This window comes from Leucopleurus acutus (assembly GCF_964270905.1).
Source record: "Leucopleurus acutus genome assembly, chromosome: 18".
NCBI lineage: Eukaryota > Metazoa > Chordata > Mammalia > Artiodactyla > Delphinidae > Leucopleurus > Leucopleurus acutus.
In genome coordinates, this window is record NC_139160.1 from 23255213 (window position 1) to 23274278 (window position 19066).

At 46.6% G+C, this 19066-nt stretch overlaps 1 protein-coding gene across 1 annotated transcript in view; it reads left to right on the forward strand.

Annotated features, from left to right (window-relative positions):
- Window positions 1-19066, forward strand: part of ENOX1 (ecto-NOX disulfide-thiol exchanger 1) — a gene marked incomplete at its 3' end in the record, with an annotated part of 213887 nt that overhangs the window by 110080 nt on the left and 84741 nt on the right. Inside the window, exon 9 of the mRNA XM_082859621.1 lies at window positions 10479-10663. Within this exon, the coding sequence (XP_082715747.1) occupies window positions 10479-10663 (185 nt within the window). The remainder of the gene's footprint in view (window positions 1-10478; window positions 10664-19066) is intronic.

Here is a 19066-nt window from a genome sequence, read left to right on the forward strand (position 1 = left end):
TAGGTCAGAAAAATGTGTTCTGGAGACACTGCCTGGAGGATTTGTGAAAGCAGTCACGGTATCATCACGGGAAGGGCAGTAACCCGCATTCGGAGAGGAGCAGGGAGATAGATGGATGAAATGTGAGAAGGCAAGGCAGACGGCAGAGAACCCTGGAAGGCTGTGTTGGATGGTAAAGGCTGGAGAAGAGCAGGTCCTTTCAATAACAGAGAAGCCGTTAGAAAAGGCTGAGAGAAAGCAGACGTCAAAAAACAATGAAAGAAACACAAGCCTGGAAAAAGGTTATGAAGAAGTGGGGATCTGGTCTCTAAAGGCTAGTGAAGAGGTTCCAGAACTTCGGTGTGCGTTAGAGTTACTCCAGAAACTTGCTGAAATGTACAACCTCAGTCCCCCATTTCAGAAACTCAGATTCAGAGGGTCTGGGATGGGTCTAGGAATTCTCACATGTGAGATACCGTGGTGGGACAGATGGAGGCTGTGTGTGGAACAAACTTCGAGGACAGCTGGCCTGGAGACACCAGCTACTTTTTCGTACCAGTGCCATTCTACCTTGGTTACGTATCTAGAGAGGATGGGAATCTTTTTCCCTGATGCCAGGCACAAACATGTGGGCTTAAATAAACCAGTCTCAGCGTTGGTAAGGAGGCTGGTAGGGAGGGGAATTCACTGACCACCACTGCCCACCAGCCGTGGTTCCCACTCCGTGGACTGGATAGAGTCTGTGTGCAGCACCAAACCCAAGAGAAGAGAAAGCCTTTCTGTTCAACTCATCTTTGTTATCCCAAGTATTTGGTGTCTTAAAAGAAAAGCTTTGTGAGAAATGTCACTCTTCCTTGCAAAGGGCAATGCCTAGGACTGAGAACACACTTCAGGTGTGGGCTGACCTCCGCTGCACATTTCAGAGGGATATGTTTTATGTAGTAGAAACCAGCTGTTAGAGAAAGAGAGAGAGAGAGAGAGTGTGTGTGTGTGTGTGTGTGTGTGTGCGCGCGCGCGTAGGGGTTTAGAAAGAGTAGAAAAACACTCCTTGAGGGGAAGTTTCCTTGAAGAAAATTGGAAGTGACCATTTGTTAAAAGGGAAGGAAATCTGCCAGTTGGGAGGAGAGAAAGGTGTCGGCCTTGGCCCTGGCATTGCAGCCAGAGGAGAAATAGAGGAGTAATGCTTTCGGGGGAAGGGTTGCTGTTTAAAGCTACTCTGTTTGGATGAGACCAGCCACTAGTGAGGGTGGAGCACGGTCCCCCGGAGAGGTGTGCCGTCTGTGAGGGGGGAACATGGCCAGGGAGGGGGCACTGTTCCTGAAGACCCGTGTCATTCTGTGATGTATCCTGGTCTAAGTCGGATGGCCCTAAAAAAGACTCTCTAAAGCTTTCAGAGAGTTAGAAAAAACTGTACCTGCATCTTGGAAATCGAAATAGGGATTGCAAGTGAAAAAGAAAACTGAAGGCTAAGCAAAAACAAAACAAACAAAAAAACAACGAGAGTTGGGGGGAAGTGCCCTTCTGGATGTGTCTGCTGCCGGGACCCGAGTCGTCGGGCCCTTAGCAGCCCAGCCTCCCCTCCTCCCTGCACCCATCTTGCCCTGTCTCCTGGGCACTGGCTCCTTCTGGAGTCGGCAGGGTCCTTTGGGAAAGTGGTCCTCACGGTGGGACGGCCCCACCCCACTCCTTGCAGCTTTTCACAGTGTGAGTCTGACTTCAAGGCCCAGCCCCACCCCGCCTTCTTCAGAAGGGAGCCTCACCCACCCCCAGCTTTCCTTTCCCGGCCTCTTCCTCGGTCTGACCACCACGGCTCGTGGTGGGGAGAGGAGGGAAGCGGCCTCCCCACGTCCATACCTGTATCGTTTTCCCCATCGCTGGGCGTGGAGCCCCCGAAGTCAGGCGGGTGTGCTTGCCTAGAGCAGGCTCTGAGCCGAGGTTTGCGGGACTCACTGCAGCTGTGCTTCCCTGAGGACTCTCAGGGCATCCCTCACCCAGCAGAGCATCCTCCAACCTTTTAAATGGCAGACACCCTGCTGTCGGGAGAAGCGAGCATGCCTCTTTCCTTCACTTACTTTCCTCCAAGGACGATGGGAGAGTCGGGGGAGGTATTAGATATAATAACGTCAATGGAAAAGCGGTAAGGCGTGAATGAGGTGAATTCTCAGCGGCGTCAGTGGCCCAGAGGCACCACACAGTCACGGCCACCGGTGCAGACCGCTTCCTTAGGAGGAGTTCTGTGGACAGGGCGACAGAGGATTTTCTTTTCCTGAGTCACCTGCTGCCGGTTGTGCCCGCAGACTCGCATTTAAGCCATTATAATAACAAGATCCAGCTTACCTGCACTCTCCAAATTACCCTTATTCCACTGGCCTCACACGAAGATGGAAATAGACCCTGCATTGTGCTTCTGGTGAGCTCTCCCTAATCACAGCTAATGCGCAGACTGTAATACACACTACAAATAGAAAATGTTATGTCAATGCTAAGTTGTAATAATAATAATCCTGCAAAACCATAGCTGAAGGAATTTCCGCCAGCGGCTGGAGGAAGGTTGCGGCTTCAGTGGCGATACAGGTGCTACTGGAAAATAGATTGATTATAGTTCGTCCCTACCACGCTAGGCTGTCTAGCAAGAAACTGTGCAGCAGGCGTCTCTGATGCTCTCCAGCTCTGTGCCTGCACGCTGGGGGGCACCGACATGACAGCATTCCAAGGACCCCGTGCTTTGTCTGGTCACCTGAGGGTCATCTGATGCTTGTCCTGGGCCTTCCTGAGCCTATTCGGACCCTGGGGAATCTGTGGAAGAGGGTTTTCACTGCCTTTACTCCAGCTGAAGGCACAGGACACCTAGAAGAGCAGAACATAGAGGGGTTGGGTGGGGTAGGCACTGGAACACTGGTCCTTTGGGACTCCTGAGACCAGGCAGAGTCCTTGGACAGGGCTCTCTTCATAGAGCCTTTTATAAAAAAATTTTATTGAAATATAATTGATGTACGATGTTGTGTTAGTTTCAGTTGTACAGCAAAGTGAATCAGTTATAATATATATATATCCATTCTTTTTCATGGACTCTTTTCCACTATAGGTTATTATGAGGTGTTGAATATAGTTCCCTGTGCTCTACAGTAGGTCTTTGTTGGTTATCTATTTTATATATAGTAGTGTGTATATTTTAATCCTAAACTCCTAATTTATTCCTCTCCCTTTACCCTTTGGTAACCATAAGTTTTCTATGTCTGTGAGTCTGTTTCTGTTTTGTCAGTAAGTTCGTTTTGTATCATTTTTTTAGATTCCACATATAAGTGATATATGATATTTGTCTTTCTCTGTCTGACTTACTTCACGTGGTAGGAGAATCTCTAGGTCCACCCATGTCACCGCAAATGGGCAATATTTCATTCTTGTTTATGGCTGAGTAATATTCCATTGTATGTATGTGCCACATCTTCTTTATCCATTCATCTGTTGATGGACACTTAAGTTGCTTCCATGTCTTAGCTGTTGTGAATAGTGTTGCTGTAAACATTGGGTACATGTATCTTTTCAAATTAGAGTTTTCTCCAGAAGAACAGAGCCGAAGGAATCAGGCTCCCTCACCTCAGACTATGCGACAAAGCTGCAGTCATCAAAACGGTATGGACTGGCACAGCAACAGACATCTAGATCAATGGAATAGGATTTAAACAGGATAGAAAGCCCAGAAATAAACCCACGCACTTATGGTCAATTCATGGAGCCTTAATAACCGGCCGAGGCCCAGGAGCTCAGTGGTCGGTGGTCTCAGTGCAGCCATTTCAGAGGAGGGGGACACAGCATAGAAGGCGGGATCCCTGAGCGGATCAAGTCAGGCCTCAAGGCTCCAGGAGCCTGAGTTTAACTTCTGTGTGGCTCATTCCCAGACTCTTCCTGCAGAAGATCTATGTGTGTTCGTTTTAAAATGGGCTTATCCTCTCTGCCTCTGTAGTGGAGCCCTTCTCCTGCAGAACAGTCCCCAAAAAGACCCAGCAAGGGAATGTTTGCCTCTGTCAGGAGCTGATCAGCTCCCACAGCAGGATCCCTGGTTGCCTTCGCGTTCGAGCTGCAGCGCTTACCTGCGAGGGGCCACCCCAGTGCCATCACGTCGGGGAGTGTAGGTTCTGGAGTCCCCCTTGCGGAGGATAAACCCTGCACCTCCAGCCAGCTGTGCAAACCTCCACACCTCTCAAACTCAGTCCCATCACTTGGAAAATAAAAATATTAGTTGTATTTACCATGTCATGTTTTTGTGAAGGCGAAAGGAGATTGTGCAAACGTTGCCTGGCACATAAAATTGTTAGCTATTACTACCACTGTTACTATTCCTATGACTACAGCTACTCCTGCTGCTACTGCTACTGTTATTGGGGGAAAACGGGAAGGAAAACAGTAGTGACTGTACCTTTTGCCCAGATTTCCCCCTCCCTCCGTAAGGAGGTGGCTGGGGCATGGAGACAGGGCTGGGACAGGACTGCCTTCACAGGTGCAGCACATGGGGCTGAGGCTCATTCGGAAGGTCGAGGAATGGAACCAGAATGCCAAGGTGAGCCTGTGGTGCCGTCAGACGTATTTGTTCAAACAAGCCAATTGTAGCTCCAGTTCAGAAGCCGGGGGATAGAAGTGGCCGTGGCCTGAGCTGCCGCTCACCAAGTGTGGCCTCGGCCCTGGCAGCATCAGCACCACTCGGAGCTTGGAGGAATGCAGATTCTTAGGCTGCGTCCCAGACATACCCCATTGGAAACTGGTGAAGGGGCCCAGAAATACGTGTTTAGCACACCCACCAGGAATTTCTGATTCAAGCCAATATTTGGGAAACTCTGGGTTAGAGTAATGCCAGCTATTTTACAAATAAGTTCCAAATCTTCAAGTGTCTTTACCAAAGAAAAAAAGTTCATTTCTTGGGCACACTAGAGTCCAAAGCAGATATTCTTGGTCTGTGGGCACCTTTCCTCCACGTGATGACTCAGAGGCCCAGGCCCACTCCGGCAGCAGGAAGATAACGAGGGATTGAGCAGAAGGCACACCTCACACCCCCCTCACGCTGCATCGGTGAGGACCAGTCAGATGGCAGCCCCTGGGCCAGTCACCTCTCAGGAACAAGCTTCACTAAGCAGAGAAAAGCATGACACAGTGTGCCGTCTGTGCCGCAGCAGCGCCACTGGGCCCCCCACCCCAGGCACCCTGCCGGAGGAAGAGCAGAATGCAGGAAGGCAGATGGAGCCTGGGGACGGTCCCTAGGTGCCCAGGCCATGGGGGCTAGAAGGCGAGCTGACGTGGTGGCCGTATCTTCCAGGTCTCAGACCCATCCAGTCGTCCTGGGTTCTGGACCTTTCAGCACAAGTGCCTTTCTGGGCAGCAGCCGATGGAAACCTTGAAAAAGACATTCTTTGCGTGTGGGGAGGAAATGCACAGCTGGGCAGCGTCCTCCCAGCATCTCAGGAGGACATCTGGCAAAGTGGAGGGGGGACCCCCCCCCCAACGATACCAAGACAAACAGTTTTCGAGAAATTCAGATATTGTTAGAAACAGTATGTTAAAGTGTTTGATTATTTAGTTGCATCTTGCCTGAGCATGGAAGAGATATTAACATACTGTCAGCTTACAGGGACGTAACCCAAAATAACTTACATATTTTCATATAGGGCTAATTATTTTTCTGAGGCTGGCTCAGGGTGCTAAGAGAGAGATTTCAAGGCTTTCAGCAGAGTATTTACTTAAAGAAGCTAAGCATGCCATTATCTGTTCCCAGGGAAACACAGTAAGTAATGGAAGAGACAGAGGAGGAGGTCACTCTGACCATAATTAATACAAAGACTAATGGTTTATATAGGATCTAGTCAGGGGTGCAGCAAGGTGCTGTAATGCCTTTAAGCCTCTTCTTCAGCAGTGCAATTTAATCTTTGGATCAATTTATATACACTTTGGTAATTTTAGTAGCCTAGTGCTAAGTTCTGAAATGGAATTTAATCTTGTTTAGCAGAGTTTTTCCAACGTTGTCATTTTGGTTTTGATCCAATCAGAAAATCCCTGTAACAGAATTTTCCTAAGGTCCTGAGCAAGTATAAACTGATGCCTACACTGGCCTTCCCCTCTTGGAGGCCACAGCTCTCCTCACATGGCTTCACTATAAATAGCTGATGGGTGAATGAATGAATGGTAACCCAGAGGCATCCCTGGATTCAGCAGTGCCTTTAAAATCACCAAAGGAAAACTCAATTGTGTTCAGAATAGTTTACATTTAAAGTGTCTTCACTGTATTCTTTTTCAAAAATTTTACTGAAAATTGGTAATCCACATGTTAGCTAAATATTCTGTTTATTGGAACACAGTGCAGTCCACAGGGATTCCTACAAAAAGATGCATGCTGTTGTTTATTTTTAATCCTTCTTATTTGAATAGTGGATTGGTTGTGCTGTCTCTCAGGGGTCAGTTTTATCACAGAAGCTTGATTATACATTGTTCAAAAGTGTTTACTTTAATACAGTGTCCTAGAAAGAATGAGAGAAATGAAAGGGGGGTCCTTTTAAGTTTCTGAATTTTGAATACACTGAGAAATGATGTTAAGTTAGAAATTATTAGGATTTTGTTTCCTTTAGAGCGCTGGTCCAAGAAACTAATCTAGCTTCTTCCAGGAAGCTTCATCTGAGGGGCGGATGACACTGAATACTGTTTACAAACAGGTGACCACAAGTTAAGTGGAGTCAATATATAATTTCTCACCCTTTAAAAGCAAACCACTTTGCTGCCACATGAGTAACCAACATTTTCTTAGCAAATATCAAGCTTGAAATTGTTTAATAAGGAATGTAAATCAGTTATATGCCCCAATTATAAAAACGTTGATGGGATTGGCTATGGTATTGATTGGGGGTGGGGGGTGGGGGGGATGGAGTTACAGCTGCTGGGTTTTTTTAATCTTTTTTTATATGATGATATCACATTCGTATTCCAGAAATGCAAATGACACTGCATCCTACTCGGTAGGAACAGTGGTCAGTTGGCTTAAGCCAAGAATAAGAAATGTCAGCCGTGCCGTTCCACAGGCTTGTAAGAGAAGCCCTAAAATAATGGATGGTGCACGTCCCTATATGTATTTATGTTCAGAAAATTTATTGAAATGTTGCTAGCACATGCTTTATAGCTGCTTGCGTTTTGCTACACAGATTTCAGCATATCTTGCAGACTATGCAATTCATTTGGAAAATGTGATTTCCATCCCTGCATACTAATCGATTTCTTCACAAACACCTGCTATCAGTTATGGTAATAAAAATGCCACTCTGAATTGAGAAAGGGCCAGATAGAGCTTCCTAAGGAAATGACTTAAGTGTCTTTGAATGCTACTAAATGTAGTAATGTGCTTCTGTAGCGCCAACACTTTTTCCATCATTTGCATTTTCTGTAATTTTGCCCTATTACAACATCCCTCTCTTAAATGATGCCTCATAACCATTTCCTTAGGGGTTGGTAAACTGAATTGTCAGGAGTTGGTACCTCAGGGTGTGGACAAGATCTGAAGTTGGGCCGTGAGGTGTTGAAAAAGCACTAGCTCATACTCCTGGGTATACCCTGGGTCGTTTCCGATTGTTTTTTTTTTTTTTTTTTTGCCGTACGCGGGCCTCTCACTGTTGTGGCCTCTCCCGTTGCGGAGCGCAGGCTCCGGACGCGCAGGCTCAGCGGCCATGGCTCACGGGCCCAGCCGCTCCGCGGCATGTGGGATCTTCCCAGACCGGGGCACAAACCCATGTGCCCTGCATCGGCAGGCGGACTCTCAACCACTGCGCCACCAGGGAAGCCCCGTTTCCGATTTTATGTCAGTCTCTGAAAACTGTAAAATTGGCAGTTCTCTGTTTTGCACACACATATACACCAAATAAAATTTCCTTTATTCATCCTCTTCAGCCTCCAGTTCATTCCATGCACCATTGCCAGACCAGTCTTCCTAAATCCCCGATCTCATCACGTCCTTCTGCCGCCTGGGCACCTTCAGTGGTTCTCAGTTGGCCTCCCCATTTGACGCTACCTCTCCAGCCTGACTTCTGAACCTCCATCCTCTCTCGTCACCCGGCGTGGCTCAGCTTTCTCTCACTGCTTCCAGACAGACTCTTGCCTTTTGGTCAAGCTTCTCTGCTTCCTGCCCGAAATATTCTATCTTCAGTTCTCATCTCTGGGCTTTGCTTCTGCTTTTGCCCCTGAGTGAGGTGCCCCTCCCCAGTTCTTGGGCTTTCACCCTTCAAAGCCCTCTTTTTTTAAAAAAATAATTAATTTATTTATTTTTGCTGTGTTGCGTCTTTGTTTCTGTGCAAGGGCTTTCTCTAGTTGCGGCAAGCGGGGGCCACTCTTCATCGCGGTGCACGGGCCTCTCACTGTCACGGCCTCTCTTGTTGCGGAGCACAGGCTCCAGACGCGCAGGCTCAGTAGTTGTGGCGCACGGGCCCAGTTGCTCCGTGGCATGTGGGATCCTCCCAGACCAGGGGTCGAACCCGTGTCCCCTGCATTAGCAGGCAGATTCTCAACCACTGCGCCACCAGGGAAGCCCCAAAGCCCTCTTTTATTAATCCAGTATGCCTTTTCCTTTCTCTTCTCTGAATTCCTGTAGGATGGATTCTCTTGCAATAAACCTTGACACTAAGTTAGTCACTTGTTTATTTATCCAACCAACATTTATTGAGTGCCTACTATATGCCAGGCATCAGGCTCTTCTCTCTTGCTTTGAGTGTGTTCCTTTCAAACGTGTTGGTTTCTATTATATTTCAAGCTCCTCGAGAGAAGAGACATACTCTGTCTCCTTGTCTTGTGATCCAAGATGCCCAGACAGGCTCGGGCATGGAGTACATATGCAGTAACTGCTTGTCGACTAATTGATCCCTGATGGTTTGAGGTAGGGAATTTTCTGGTTAATTGCATGTTCTATTTGATTAGTGTTTCAGTGTGTACTACACATAATCATTTTGCAAAGTAGAATACCATAAAACACTCAACTATAAAACTACTATTAACGTCATTTGATGGTTGATATTTAAGGAGAGAACTCACTGGGGTTTCAGAGCACCTCCGTACAGATCTGTCACCATCGCACGGTAATGTGTGGGTGGAACATCTGAGAGGCCGTCCTCGATTTGGCTCTGGGATTGGTATTGGATATGGTGTGGGGTGCGGAAATGATCCTGGACTGAGAACCTGCTGGCCGGGGACTCCATGCCATGCCCTTACCAACCAGAAGTTACTTCTTTAAAGAAGCTTCTGATAAGAAGCTTTTAAAATATCTTCACCTTTCTCTTGCTTACAAAAGTAGAGAATGGATTTTCTGAAGGAGGGGGAAGAAAGCATGGGAAGCTGGTGAGAAAGTAGAGGGGGAGCATTTGGAGTTCTTTTCAAACAGTCTGGTAAGAACTAAACTCTTCTGGCTGGCAGAATAGCCCAGTGACAGGGAGCAGAGACTCTGGAGCCCAATCTGGGTTTGAAGGCTGTTGATGCCACTCTCTTTGTGGGATCAGACAAGTTCTCTAACTTCCCTGAGCTTCACTTTCTCATCTGTAAAGAAGGGGTGGTTAAGAGCAGCACCCACATCAGAGGCTTGATGGGGGGATGACGTGAGTTAGTTCACGGCCCAGCGTCCATTGTACAGAGAGGGCTTAGGGAGCTATTGTGATTACTGCAGAGACCACCAAGCAGTGAGCTGGAAACGAGGGAAGGGAGTCGCCGTCCTCAATTTTGTTTTGACCCATTCACTCTGTTCTATTCCATTTCAGTTGTTTTCGGAGCCTTGAGATGCGTAAGACCCTGAATTAAGTGTCTCGGTTTCTCAGTCAGGGGGAGATGTGAGTGAGCTCTGAATTTGCACATAGAGAATTTCAGGTTTCAGGAAGGAGTATTAGGGTAGGAATCTGTTGGTGAAACAGATGGAACCAGGTCAGCATTCTGATAGGAGTCAGAGGGAACTAACTAACTAACTGACTCATGCAGTGAGTCTGACCCGGCAGTAGAGCAGGAAGGAACAGTGTGTGGGGGGATCAATCCCCAGCTCCCCTGGGCGGCTGCGGCTGCGTGCCTCCATTGGGGGGCCGCTGATAATTTGAAAGAAAGTGGCCCTCCAAGGAGCTAAGCCGTCCTGCCTTCCTGCCGAAAGGGAAAGGGCAGCCACGAGGGAGATAACGACGATTGCCTGGAGTTCTGAGCACTCTCATCACCTAGCAACACGGATCAGTTTCTGAGAGGGAGCCTAGGTCGGGGAAGAGATCAAGAGACAAGAATTTGGAAGGAGTCAGTCCTGTGCCCACAATCATACATAAGACGGGACAAATAGAATAGCGAAAAATTCCCAAAGAAGCAATGCTCACCAGCTGCAAAATAAAGCACCCCAGGGTAGCTCATTTGGGTTTGGTACAAACATTAAGAATCCGGTTTAGAATCCCTTTCGCACTGAAGGCTGTCCATCTAAGCGAGAAGGTCACTCACTTGAACTCATTCTGTTTGCCCCTCAGCCCTGGCCGCCCAGGCCTACGCGCTTAAAGAAGAGAACGACAGCCTCCGGTGGCAGCTGGACGCCTACAGGAACGAAGTGGAGCTGCTGAAGCAGGAGAAAGAGCAGCTGTTTCGAACGGAAGAAAACCTGACCAAGGACCAGCAGGTGCAGTTCCTGCAGCAGACCATGCAAGGCATGCAACAGGTACCTGCGCCCGCATTGGTGTCTTTGTTCTCGAGAGAAAGGGACGTGCGTATGCAGTGGCGGCTGTTTGCTGGGAAAGGTGGAGGAGAAAAAAGAACAGCAGAAAAGCTGAGTGGCTAGGTCAGGAAAGCGCTGATGACCGTGGAAGGGGAGGGTCAGGGGAGAAGCCACGCTAAAGAAATAGGTTGAAGCGCTACACTCTCGAAGTGGGAAGCAAAGGAAGAGAATCTAGGAGTTTGAAAGCTCCGTACATAAAATTTAGCCTCATGGCAAAAGGTCAGAAAATCCTTGCCAGTTGTGACCCCAGTGTTCTGTAATCTTAGAACTTCTCAAGTTAAAAGCAGGCAGACGTGATTTCTACAAAAGCGTGGCGAGTTTGTTTTTGAGATCGATGAATACGTAAACTGTGTTATCTCCATTTCTCTTGGACGATACTTAGGATGTAGACCGGTTCTCTGAACACACTGTGTATTTCAGAAATGTTTGTTGATGGGATGGATGAAGCACTAAAATTGGGGGCGATAGGTAACTTCAGAAACAGGCCAGCATCTCTGCTTTTGTTAAAGATCGACAGGCTTCATCCTGGCACACTCAAGTTAAAGCTGGGTCTTTCCAGCTCATGGAAGAAAGAGATAGAAGCTGTGGGCTTTGGAGGAAGCGGAAGGAACGTGGACTGTGGGAAATGAGGGCTTGAGGGGGTGGGAAAAAACTGGGCACTGGCAGCAGAGGGTAGAATCAAAGAGTCATAGCTGGGTTTATATCTGAAAACATTGATTGATATGTGATACTCTTAACGTGTGTGAGTTATCTTAGAATAACATAGCCTAAATTATCATCACACATGGTTATTTGTATTACTCCTCTGAGTATATAAATCTAACCACTCCTTTCTGGAAAAAAAGATTGTTTTCTATAAACAAGGAAAATATAAGCAAGATGATGGGCAATTTTATAGTGAGTAGGATATTTTTTTCAAATTCCCCCACCAATATTGACTGCTCTCTAAGAGCAGGGGCCTGAATTGCCTACAAAAGTGTCTCGATGATTAGAGGTAACTGCTGCTAAAACCTCCGCCAAGCAGGGAAAAAATAATTGAGAGGAAGCGATGTAAAAAAGCGTGGATCGGGATACAAACAAGTTAATGACCAAGTCACAGAAATTCTGTCTTAAACATCTCCTGCCATTTAAAAGCAATTTTGGCGTCTTGGCTTTGAGTCCTAACTCGCTGATGCTCACAGTGTGTGTTAGACAAATTCAGACCCAGCCAGAAAAGTGTCATTACAGGCGGGGCTCAGGCCCCCCGCACTTGGAAATCGGTGTTAACAGCTGCCGCGGGGAGCTCCCGGGGCTTGTCCATCTGTCCGCACGTTGGGGGCGAGTGGCGCCCTTGCCAGGAGGAGGAGCATCCGCCGTCTCTCATACCTCATGCGTCGTCGGGCCCTCTTTTCCTCCAGGAAAGATGACTCTGGTTGCATGAAAAGTTGATATAAACCTTTAAGCTGTATATATAAGTCCATGCCAGTCTCTCACTTCGTCCCAGCTGACCCTCCCCCTCCCCGTGTCCTCAAGTCCATTCTCAACGTCTGCGTCTTTATACTACCAAATGTAAAATAGATAGCTAGTGGGAAGCAGCTGCATAGCACAGGGAGATCAGCTCGGTGCTTTGTGACTGCCTAGAGGGGTGGGATAGGGAGGGTGGGAGGGAGACGCAAGAGGGAGGGGATATGGGGACATATGTATACGTATAGCTGATTCACTTTGTTATACAGCAGAAACTAACACAACACTGTAAAGCAATTATACTCCGATAAAGATGTTATGAAAAAAAAAAAAAACCTTTAAGCTGGTTGAAGATTCAAATCTGAAAGAAGTCAGGATGCGAGAGTGAGCTATCCAATCAGGAAGAAGCATGCGGGGTGTCAGCGCCCCGCCCCAGTCCGCACTGTGCATCCCCACGGAGCTCCAGCCCCTTAAAGGAGCAGTTCCGTTCTCGCGGCTTCTCATACGTTTGCAGAATCTCCTTGTCCATAGGAAATGTGCTTTACTGTGTTTGTTTTGTTTGGGTGGGAATTTTGTTTGGGGGTTTGTTTTGGTTTGTTCTGGTTTGGTTTAAACCACAGAAAGTTATTGTCTCACAGTTCTGGACCTAGAAGTGCAAGAGCAGGGTGCTGGTAGGGTTGGTCCCTCTGTGGGCGGCGAGGGAGAGTCTGCTCCGGACTTGCCCCTTTCCTCCTCAGGTTTGCTGGCGAGCTTTGTCCTTCCTGGGCTTGTAGACGCATCACCCTGCTTTCTGCCTTCGTCTTCAGATGGCCTTCTCCCCGCGTGTGTGCCTGTGTCCCAATTTCCCCTTTTTATAAGGTCACAATTTGTATAGGATCAAGGGGCCCACACTATTCCAGTATGACCTCATCTTAACTAATGACATCTGCCGTGACCCCGTTTCCAAATAAGCTTGCATTCTGAAGTACAGGCTTTAGAACATCACCATATAAATTTGGGGGGACACAATTCAATATTTGTTGAATGGAGGAACGAATGGACAAAGGCACAGAGGCAAGAACTCGCCTGGTGCCTCTGGGGAGCTCTGGGTTGTTTGGGATTCTTGGATCATAAAGGGCAGGGCAGGGTGTGGGGAGAGGTGATGCCCTAGGGGTCCGCGTAGCACTTCCTTAGCACGCGGAAAGCACTAGCGCAAAGGCAGCAGTTATGATTTCCATTTTCACTAGTCGTTAGCTGGATGCACGGCGATCACTGTGGCAACACATCTTTAATACAGTTTTTAAATATATGTGCTTATCTAAGAGTCATCTTTCTACCTTACCCGCTTTGAGTGAATCCCCACAACTTGCCAGTTTGCGCCCCACTGCAAAGAATTCTCCTGACTTTAAAACCCACTGTCAATCTGCCCTCTGTCCACTTTATAAGTGAGAAAAGCATCGTCTGCCAGGCAAGTCAACAGATAGAGGAGAGGGCTGGTCTCTCATAGGTCATTGCTTTAGCAATCCATATAGGGGAAATTATTTCTGCAACAAACAAGAATATAAACAGTCTTAACAGCCTTAAGACTAGCATAAAATTTTTAGAATTGCCTTCAAGTTTAGCCAAAAAGTTTCTAACCCTTCTTCTTTTCATCCCTGAAGCATATGTTCACTGACTTCCCATGGTTTCTCATGAGTTCATGGAGGAAACTTTAAGGGCAGGGTTCTGAAAAATGAAAGAGCCTCGGGTGACTTTGTCTGGTTGTTTCTTAGTCTCCCCTTGCCTTGCATGTGAGTCACAATTTAATATTAGAGGTTTCACACGAAAGGAAATAATAGCTTGTATCCATGGTAACATGGTAGCCTTAACCTGATCTGAAGCCGGCAACAGAGCTAACCTGTCTCTGCCACAGGGAGAGTCAGGTTGCAGGCTTTCGTTTATATCTTTAGGTATCTAAGACAAGCATACCCGTATTTGAAATTCTTATTTACCTTCAGGTTACCACGCTGAATTATTTTCTCAGGTCGATCGAGGTAAAATGTACACACAATAAAAATACTCTTGTGAGGGTTCTGTGAGTTTTGACAAATTCATACAGTCATGTAACCATCGCGACCACAGTCAATATATAAAATAATTCCATCACCGCCCCCCAAAGTTCCCTTATGCCCCTTTTCAGTCCACCCCACTCCCAGCAACCCCTGATTTGTTTTCTACCCTCATGGTTCTGCCTTTTCAGGAAAGTCATATAAGTGGAATCGTACTGTGTACAACCTCTTGAGCCTGGCTTCTGTCACTCGGCATAACGAATTTGGGATTCGTCTGTGTTGCTGTATGTGTCTGTTGTTCGTTCTTTCTATGCTGAATGGCATTCCATGGTAAGGAAGGGCCATGCTTTGTTTATCTAGTCACCAGTTAATGGACATTTGGGTGGTTTCCTGTTTGAGGCCAATATGAATGAATCTGCTATAAACATTCACTTACAGGCTCTTTGTTTGGACATAATTTTTCATCTCACTTGGGTAAATACCTAGGAGTAGGATTGCTGGGTCATATGGTAAGTGTGTTTGACATTTTAAGAAAATGCTAAACTGTTTTCCTAAGTGTCTTCCCAATGTGCTTTCCCGAGGGTTTACATGAGAATTACAGTTGTTCTGTGTCCTTATCAGCCAGCACTTGGAATGGCCAGTTGGTTTCTGTTTTATTTTACTCTGTCGTTTTTAGCCACTGTGATACGCGTATATTAGTATCTCGTTATGGTTTTAACCACACCTGAATTTAAACAGGATCTGTATTTTTATTCACGAGGATAAGTCAGTATGTCATATTTCTAAATAACCAACTTAAAAATCAGAATTCTTTTTGAAGCCATGTGTAAATCATATTGATAGGACTGGTAAATATTTAGATGATAAGAGGATACCATTATAAGCTGCTGGTTATAAAACTGTGAGTGACTAATGATAATTATGTCAGAAGGGTCCCAGCTGATGCTGTTTAATGCTGTTAGCAAATGTCATCTGAAGACCAGCTGTCTTAGGCCAGTAAACCATTAGCCCACGTAGAACTCTCTAACTCTCTTGGCTTGCCATTATTAAAGACCAGGGCTAGTCAGCTGTCTTGACAATTTTCAGCAAGGGAGACCAGGAAAAAAAATTGGGGGAAAGAGGACTATTACGACCAACACCATTTTAGAAATTAAGTAATTGTTTTTTTTCCCTTATGCTCAAAGAGGAGTAGATGTGGGATTCTCTGTTTGTGTATTACAAAAGCTAATCTAGACTAATTTTATAGAAGAGGACAGAGAAATACAATAATGTTACTTTCTTAAAATACAAAGTAACCCCAGCTAGTTTTGCCAAAAGTTGGTCAAGGATTGGTCTTTGGGATATATATTAAGAAATAAATGAAAGTGTGTTGAAATGAGAACATCAGTGAGTGCATCTATCTGACCACTTAAGGAAAGTTATAAGCATCTCTTGTGAAATCTCCTTTAAACGATTCAGTTGCTTAGTAAGTACATTTTTAGAGATAGTGAAAAGTTTGTGTTCGATTCCCCTCCTGATTTCATATGTAATGAAGTCTCACGTGTACTTGTCAAAGTCAGGATCATTATTATGGCAGCAGGAGTCATATCAAGGATTGCGACGATGATGGCTGTGCTGGGGATGGTGACTGTGGTGGGGGTGCTGGCTCTGCTGGGGGTGGTGGTGGTTTTGATCATCAGAAAACTTTAGGGGAAGACAGGTAAAATGAACTTACCCAAGACAACTTTAGATAATTTCTTCTTAATTTCTGAAAAAAAGCATGTCCCTTAAAAATTTTGAAAATCCTAGAAAGGCCAGCAGCCCAGCTCCCAGTGGCCTTCACAGGTGATGCTACAAAGAACTGGGGCGCGGGCTTCCCTGGTGGCGCAGTGGTTGAGAGTCCGCCTGCCGGTGCAGGGGACGCGGGTTCGTGCCCCGGTCCGGGAAGATCCCACATGCCGCGGAGCGGCTGGGCACGTGAGCCATGGCCGCTGAGCCTGCGTGTCCGGAGCCTGTGCTCCGCAACGGGAGAGGCCACAACAGTGAGAGGCCCACGTACCGCAAACAAAAAAACAACAACAAAAAAAGAACTTAGGCGAGGTGCTGCAGACAGATAACATGGATAAATGCAACAGGGGTCTCCATTCTCTTGATAACTGTTCACTTGTCATTTCTGTTTTCATTTTCTTTCTGAAATGCCCAGCAGTCATATAAGGGACCTACGAGGCTGATGCTCTGTGCCCATTGTCCTTTTTCTCATATTATCTGTTTAAACTTTATCTTTTATCCTTTCCACTGAAGTTTCTATTTGATAATTGTGTTATTTTATTTGCAAATGTTGTTTCTGTTCTTTGTTTACTGTCTTTTCACACAGTCTTATTTTTTGGTTGCAGTATCTTCTCAAATCTTTTTGAGAATACTAATTAGAATTTTTAAATTCTTATTGTTCCTGAATCATTTCTATTTATTCCAGGACTGGTTGTTTGGTTTCTGTGTCTCCCATCAGTCTCTTTCATGCTCCAGGTTCCTTCTCACGTGAGGTAATGTGTGGTAGCCTGTTTGTATCGGGGATGAAGGGCTGGGGTCACTTTTCTAGGACTCCGTGTGGCTTACTGATGGCTGAGTCCAGGTCACCTCCACAGCTGAGTCTTTCTCCTGCCCGGTGGCTCACTGACTGGCAGACTTCATTTTGAGGACATTTGGGAATTGCACAAAGGCCAGGGTCTGTCCTACACTAAGAACTCCATGGAATTCCCTTCCCATTCGCTCTGCTCTTTTAAGTTTAATCACTGACAGACATTTTAATTGCCTGTGGAGGAAGAAAAAAGCAAAAGCAAACACACGTGGACCAGGTCTGACATTTTGAACAAGAACCTGTTTCGGGGGCTTTTAGCTTAATCCAGTTGTTGAATGAATCCTTGGTTAGCATGGTGCCCGGGGAGGGGATGGGGGAAGAATATTACATGGCATTCCGGCTTTCCAGAAACAAGGGAAGGGAAGAACAGTGAGCACATTTTCTGAATGTCTAAGAGACAGGAACATAGGAACTTAAGGCAGAATATTTTGGAATATAGGCACTTCAGACTGAAGAAGCAGATCCGCAAATTAGAGGGGTTTAAGGGTGGAGAAAAGGAAGGTAAATAGTCTGGAAAAGGTGACAGGAAGAGGCTGCAGTATGTAATAACAAGAGAGAAGTGGGATTTTTAAGTGGGTTCTTTAAAAATTTGACACAGGGGTGCTTCCCTGGTGGCACAGTGGTTAAGAATCCACCTGACAATGCAGGGGACACGGGTTCGAGCCCTGGTCTGGGAAGATCCCACATGCCGTGGAGCAGCTAAGCCCGTGCGCCACAACTAGTGAGCCTGCGCTCTAGAGCCCGCAAGCCACAGCTGCTGAGCCCGCGTGCCACAACTACTGAAGCCCACGCACCTAGAGCCCATGCTCCGCAACAAGAGAAGCCACAGCAATGAGAAGCCCACGCACCGCAATGAAGAGTAGCCCCCGCTCTCCGCAACTAGAGAAAGCCTGCACGCAGCAACAAAGACCCAGCCCAGCCAAAAATAAATAAATAAATGTATTAAAAAAGTTCAAAAAATAAATGTATGCATAAAGACATATTCACACACATATCTGGAATTTTTACGAGCTGTGGCTGCAGAGACATAATCCATGTTTACTTTATTTCAACTTACCCAGATGAAGTTTCTTTCTTTCTGAATAGTAAACAACTCACAAGGCATTTCCCACATTCATGTCAAAAGTCTTTGATATTTTGCTAGAATCAGAACAATCATAAGAACATGTACGTCTCTCAGATGTGGCTTTACATAGGTTCCAGGGCAGGATATCAGGGTTCACAGCGCTGCTTAATTTGGGGTGTACCGTGGTTGTCCTTCCTTAACTACCCCAGAGTTTGTCATTTCCTTTTCTACCTGTTCTTCAACCAGTGCCTTGGGATGATGCATTGTAATAGCAGCCTGCGTGACGGTGATGATAATATTTAGAATTCGGTGCCCTTCCCTCTGGCTGCTAAACGCCAGCTGTCTCGGTGGCAGCACGTGCATTTTCTGACATTTGCAGATCACCCTCCCTGGTACTTCTCAGAATGTCTGTACCCACTGCAGTGTGAGACTCTTGAAGGGATGGTTGGGGACATTTGGAACGAGACATAGTAACCGGTGCTCCGGTTCTTGGCTCAGGGCTTCACATTGCAAAGCCCAACCCGTTTGAAATGATCGCACCTGACATCTGCTTAGGGGCTTAGGAGTTACTAAGGCACATTCCCATTTGACTCCAGGCGAGATACAAAGGACTAAAAGTGAAGCTCACGGAGAGGAAACCGCCCTGAGTTTTTAGCAGTTTCAAACAAGGGAGGACCATGGGCATCTTGCCGTTTTCACTGGACAGAGAGAGACCTTCAGATAAGGAAGGAGATACTCTGCCTTCATGGACGTGAGCGGCACCGAGCTTCTGCCCAAGAAAATGAAAACACCAAAGCAGTAGGAGGGAGAGGGTTTCCAGCTTGGCTGTTTTCTGCACAACTGTGTACAAATCAGCCTCTCTGAGCCTCAGGTTCTGCATCTGGAGAATGGACCCTGCCAGCCTCAGTCAGCGTTTGTGGCCGTAAAATGAGGTCACCTATGTGAACGCATTTGGAAAAGCTGTTCTGCAAATGCAAACTGCAATCGCCACATTCCTGGGGCCAACGTGAAGACACGCAGAGGTTTAAGAGAAGGCTCAGGACTTGCAGAGTAAGTCTGGACAAATCCAGAGCTGAGGTTCCTGACCCTGGGGTGGCCAGTGCTGTTGCCTCTCTGCCCCTTACAGCTGGAGGACCTGCTCGCCCCAGCTTACTCTCAAAAACTTCTTCCTTACTCCACTCTGTGCTCACATCTCA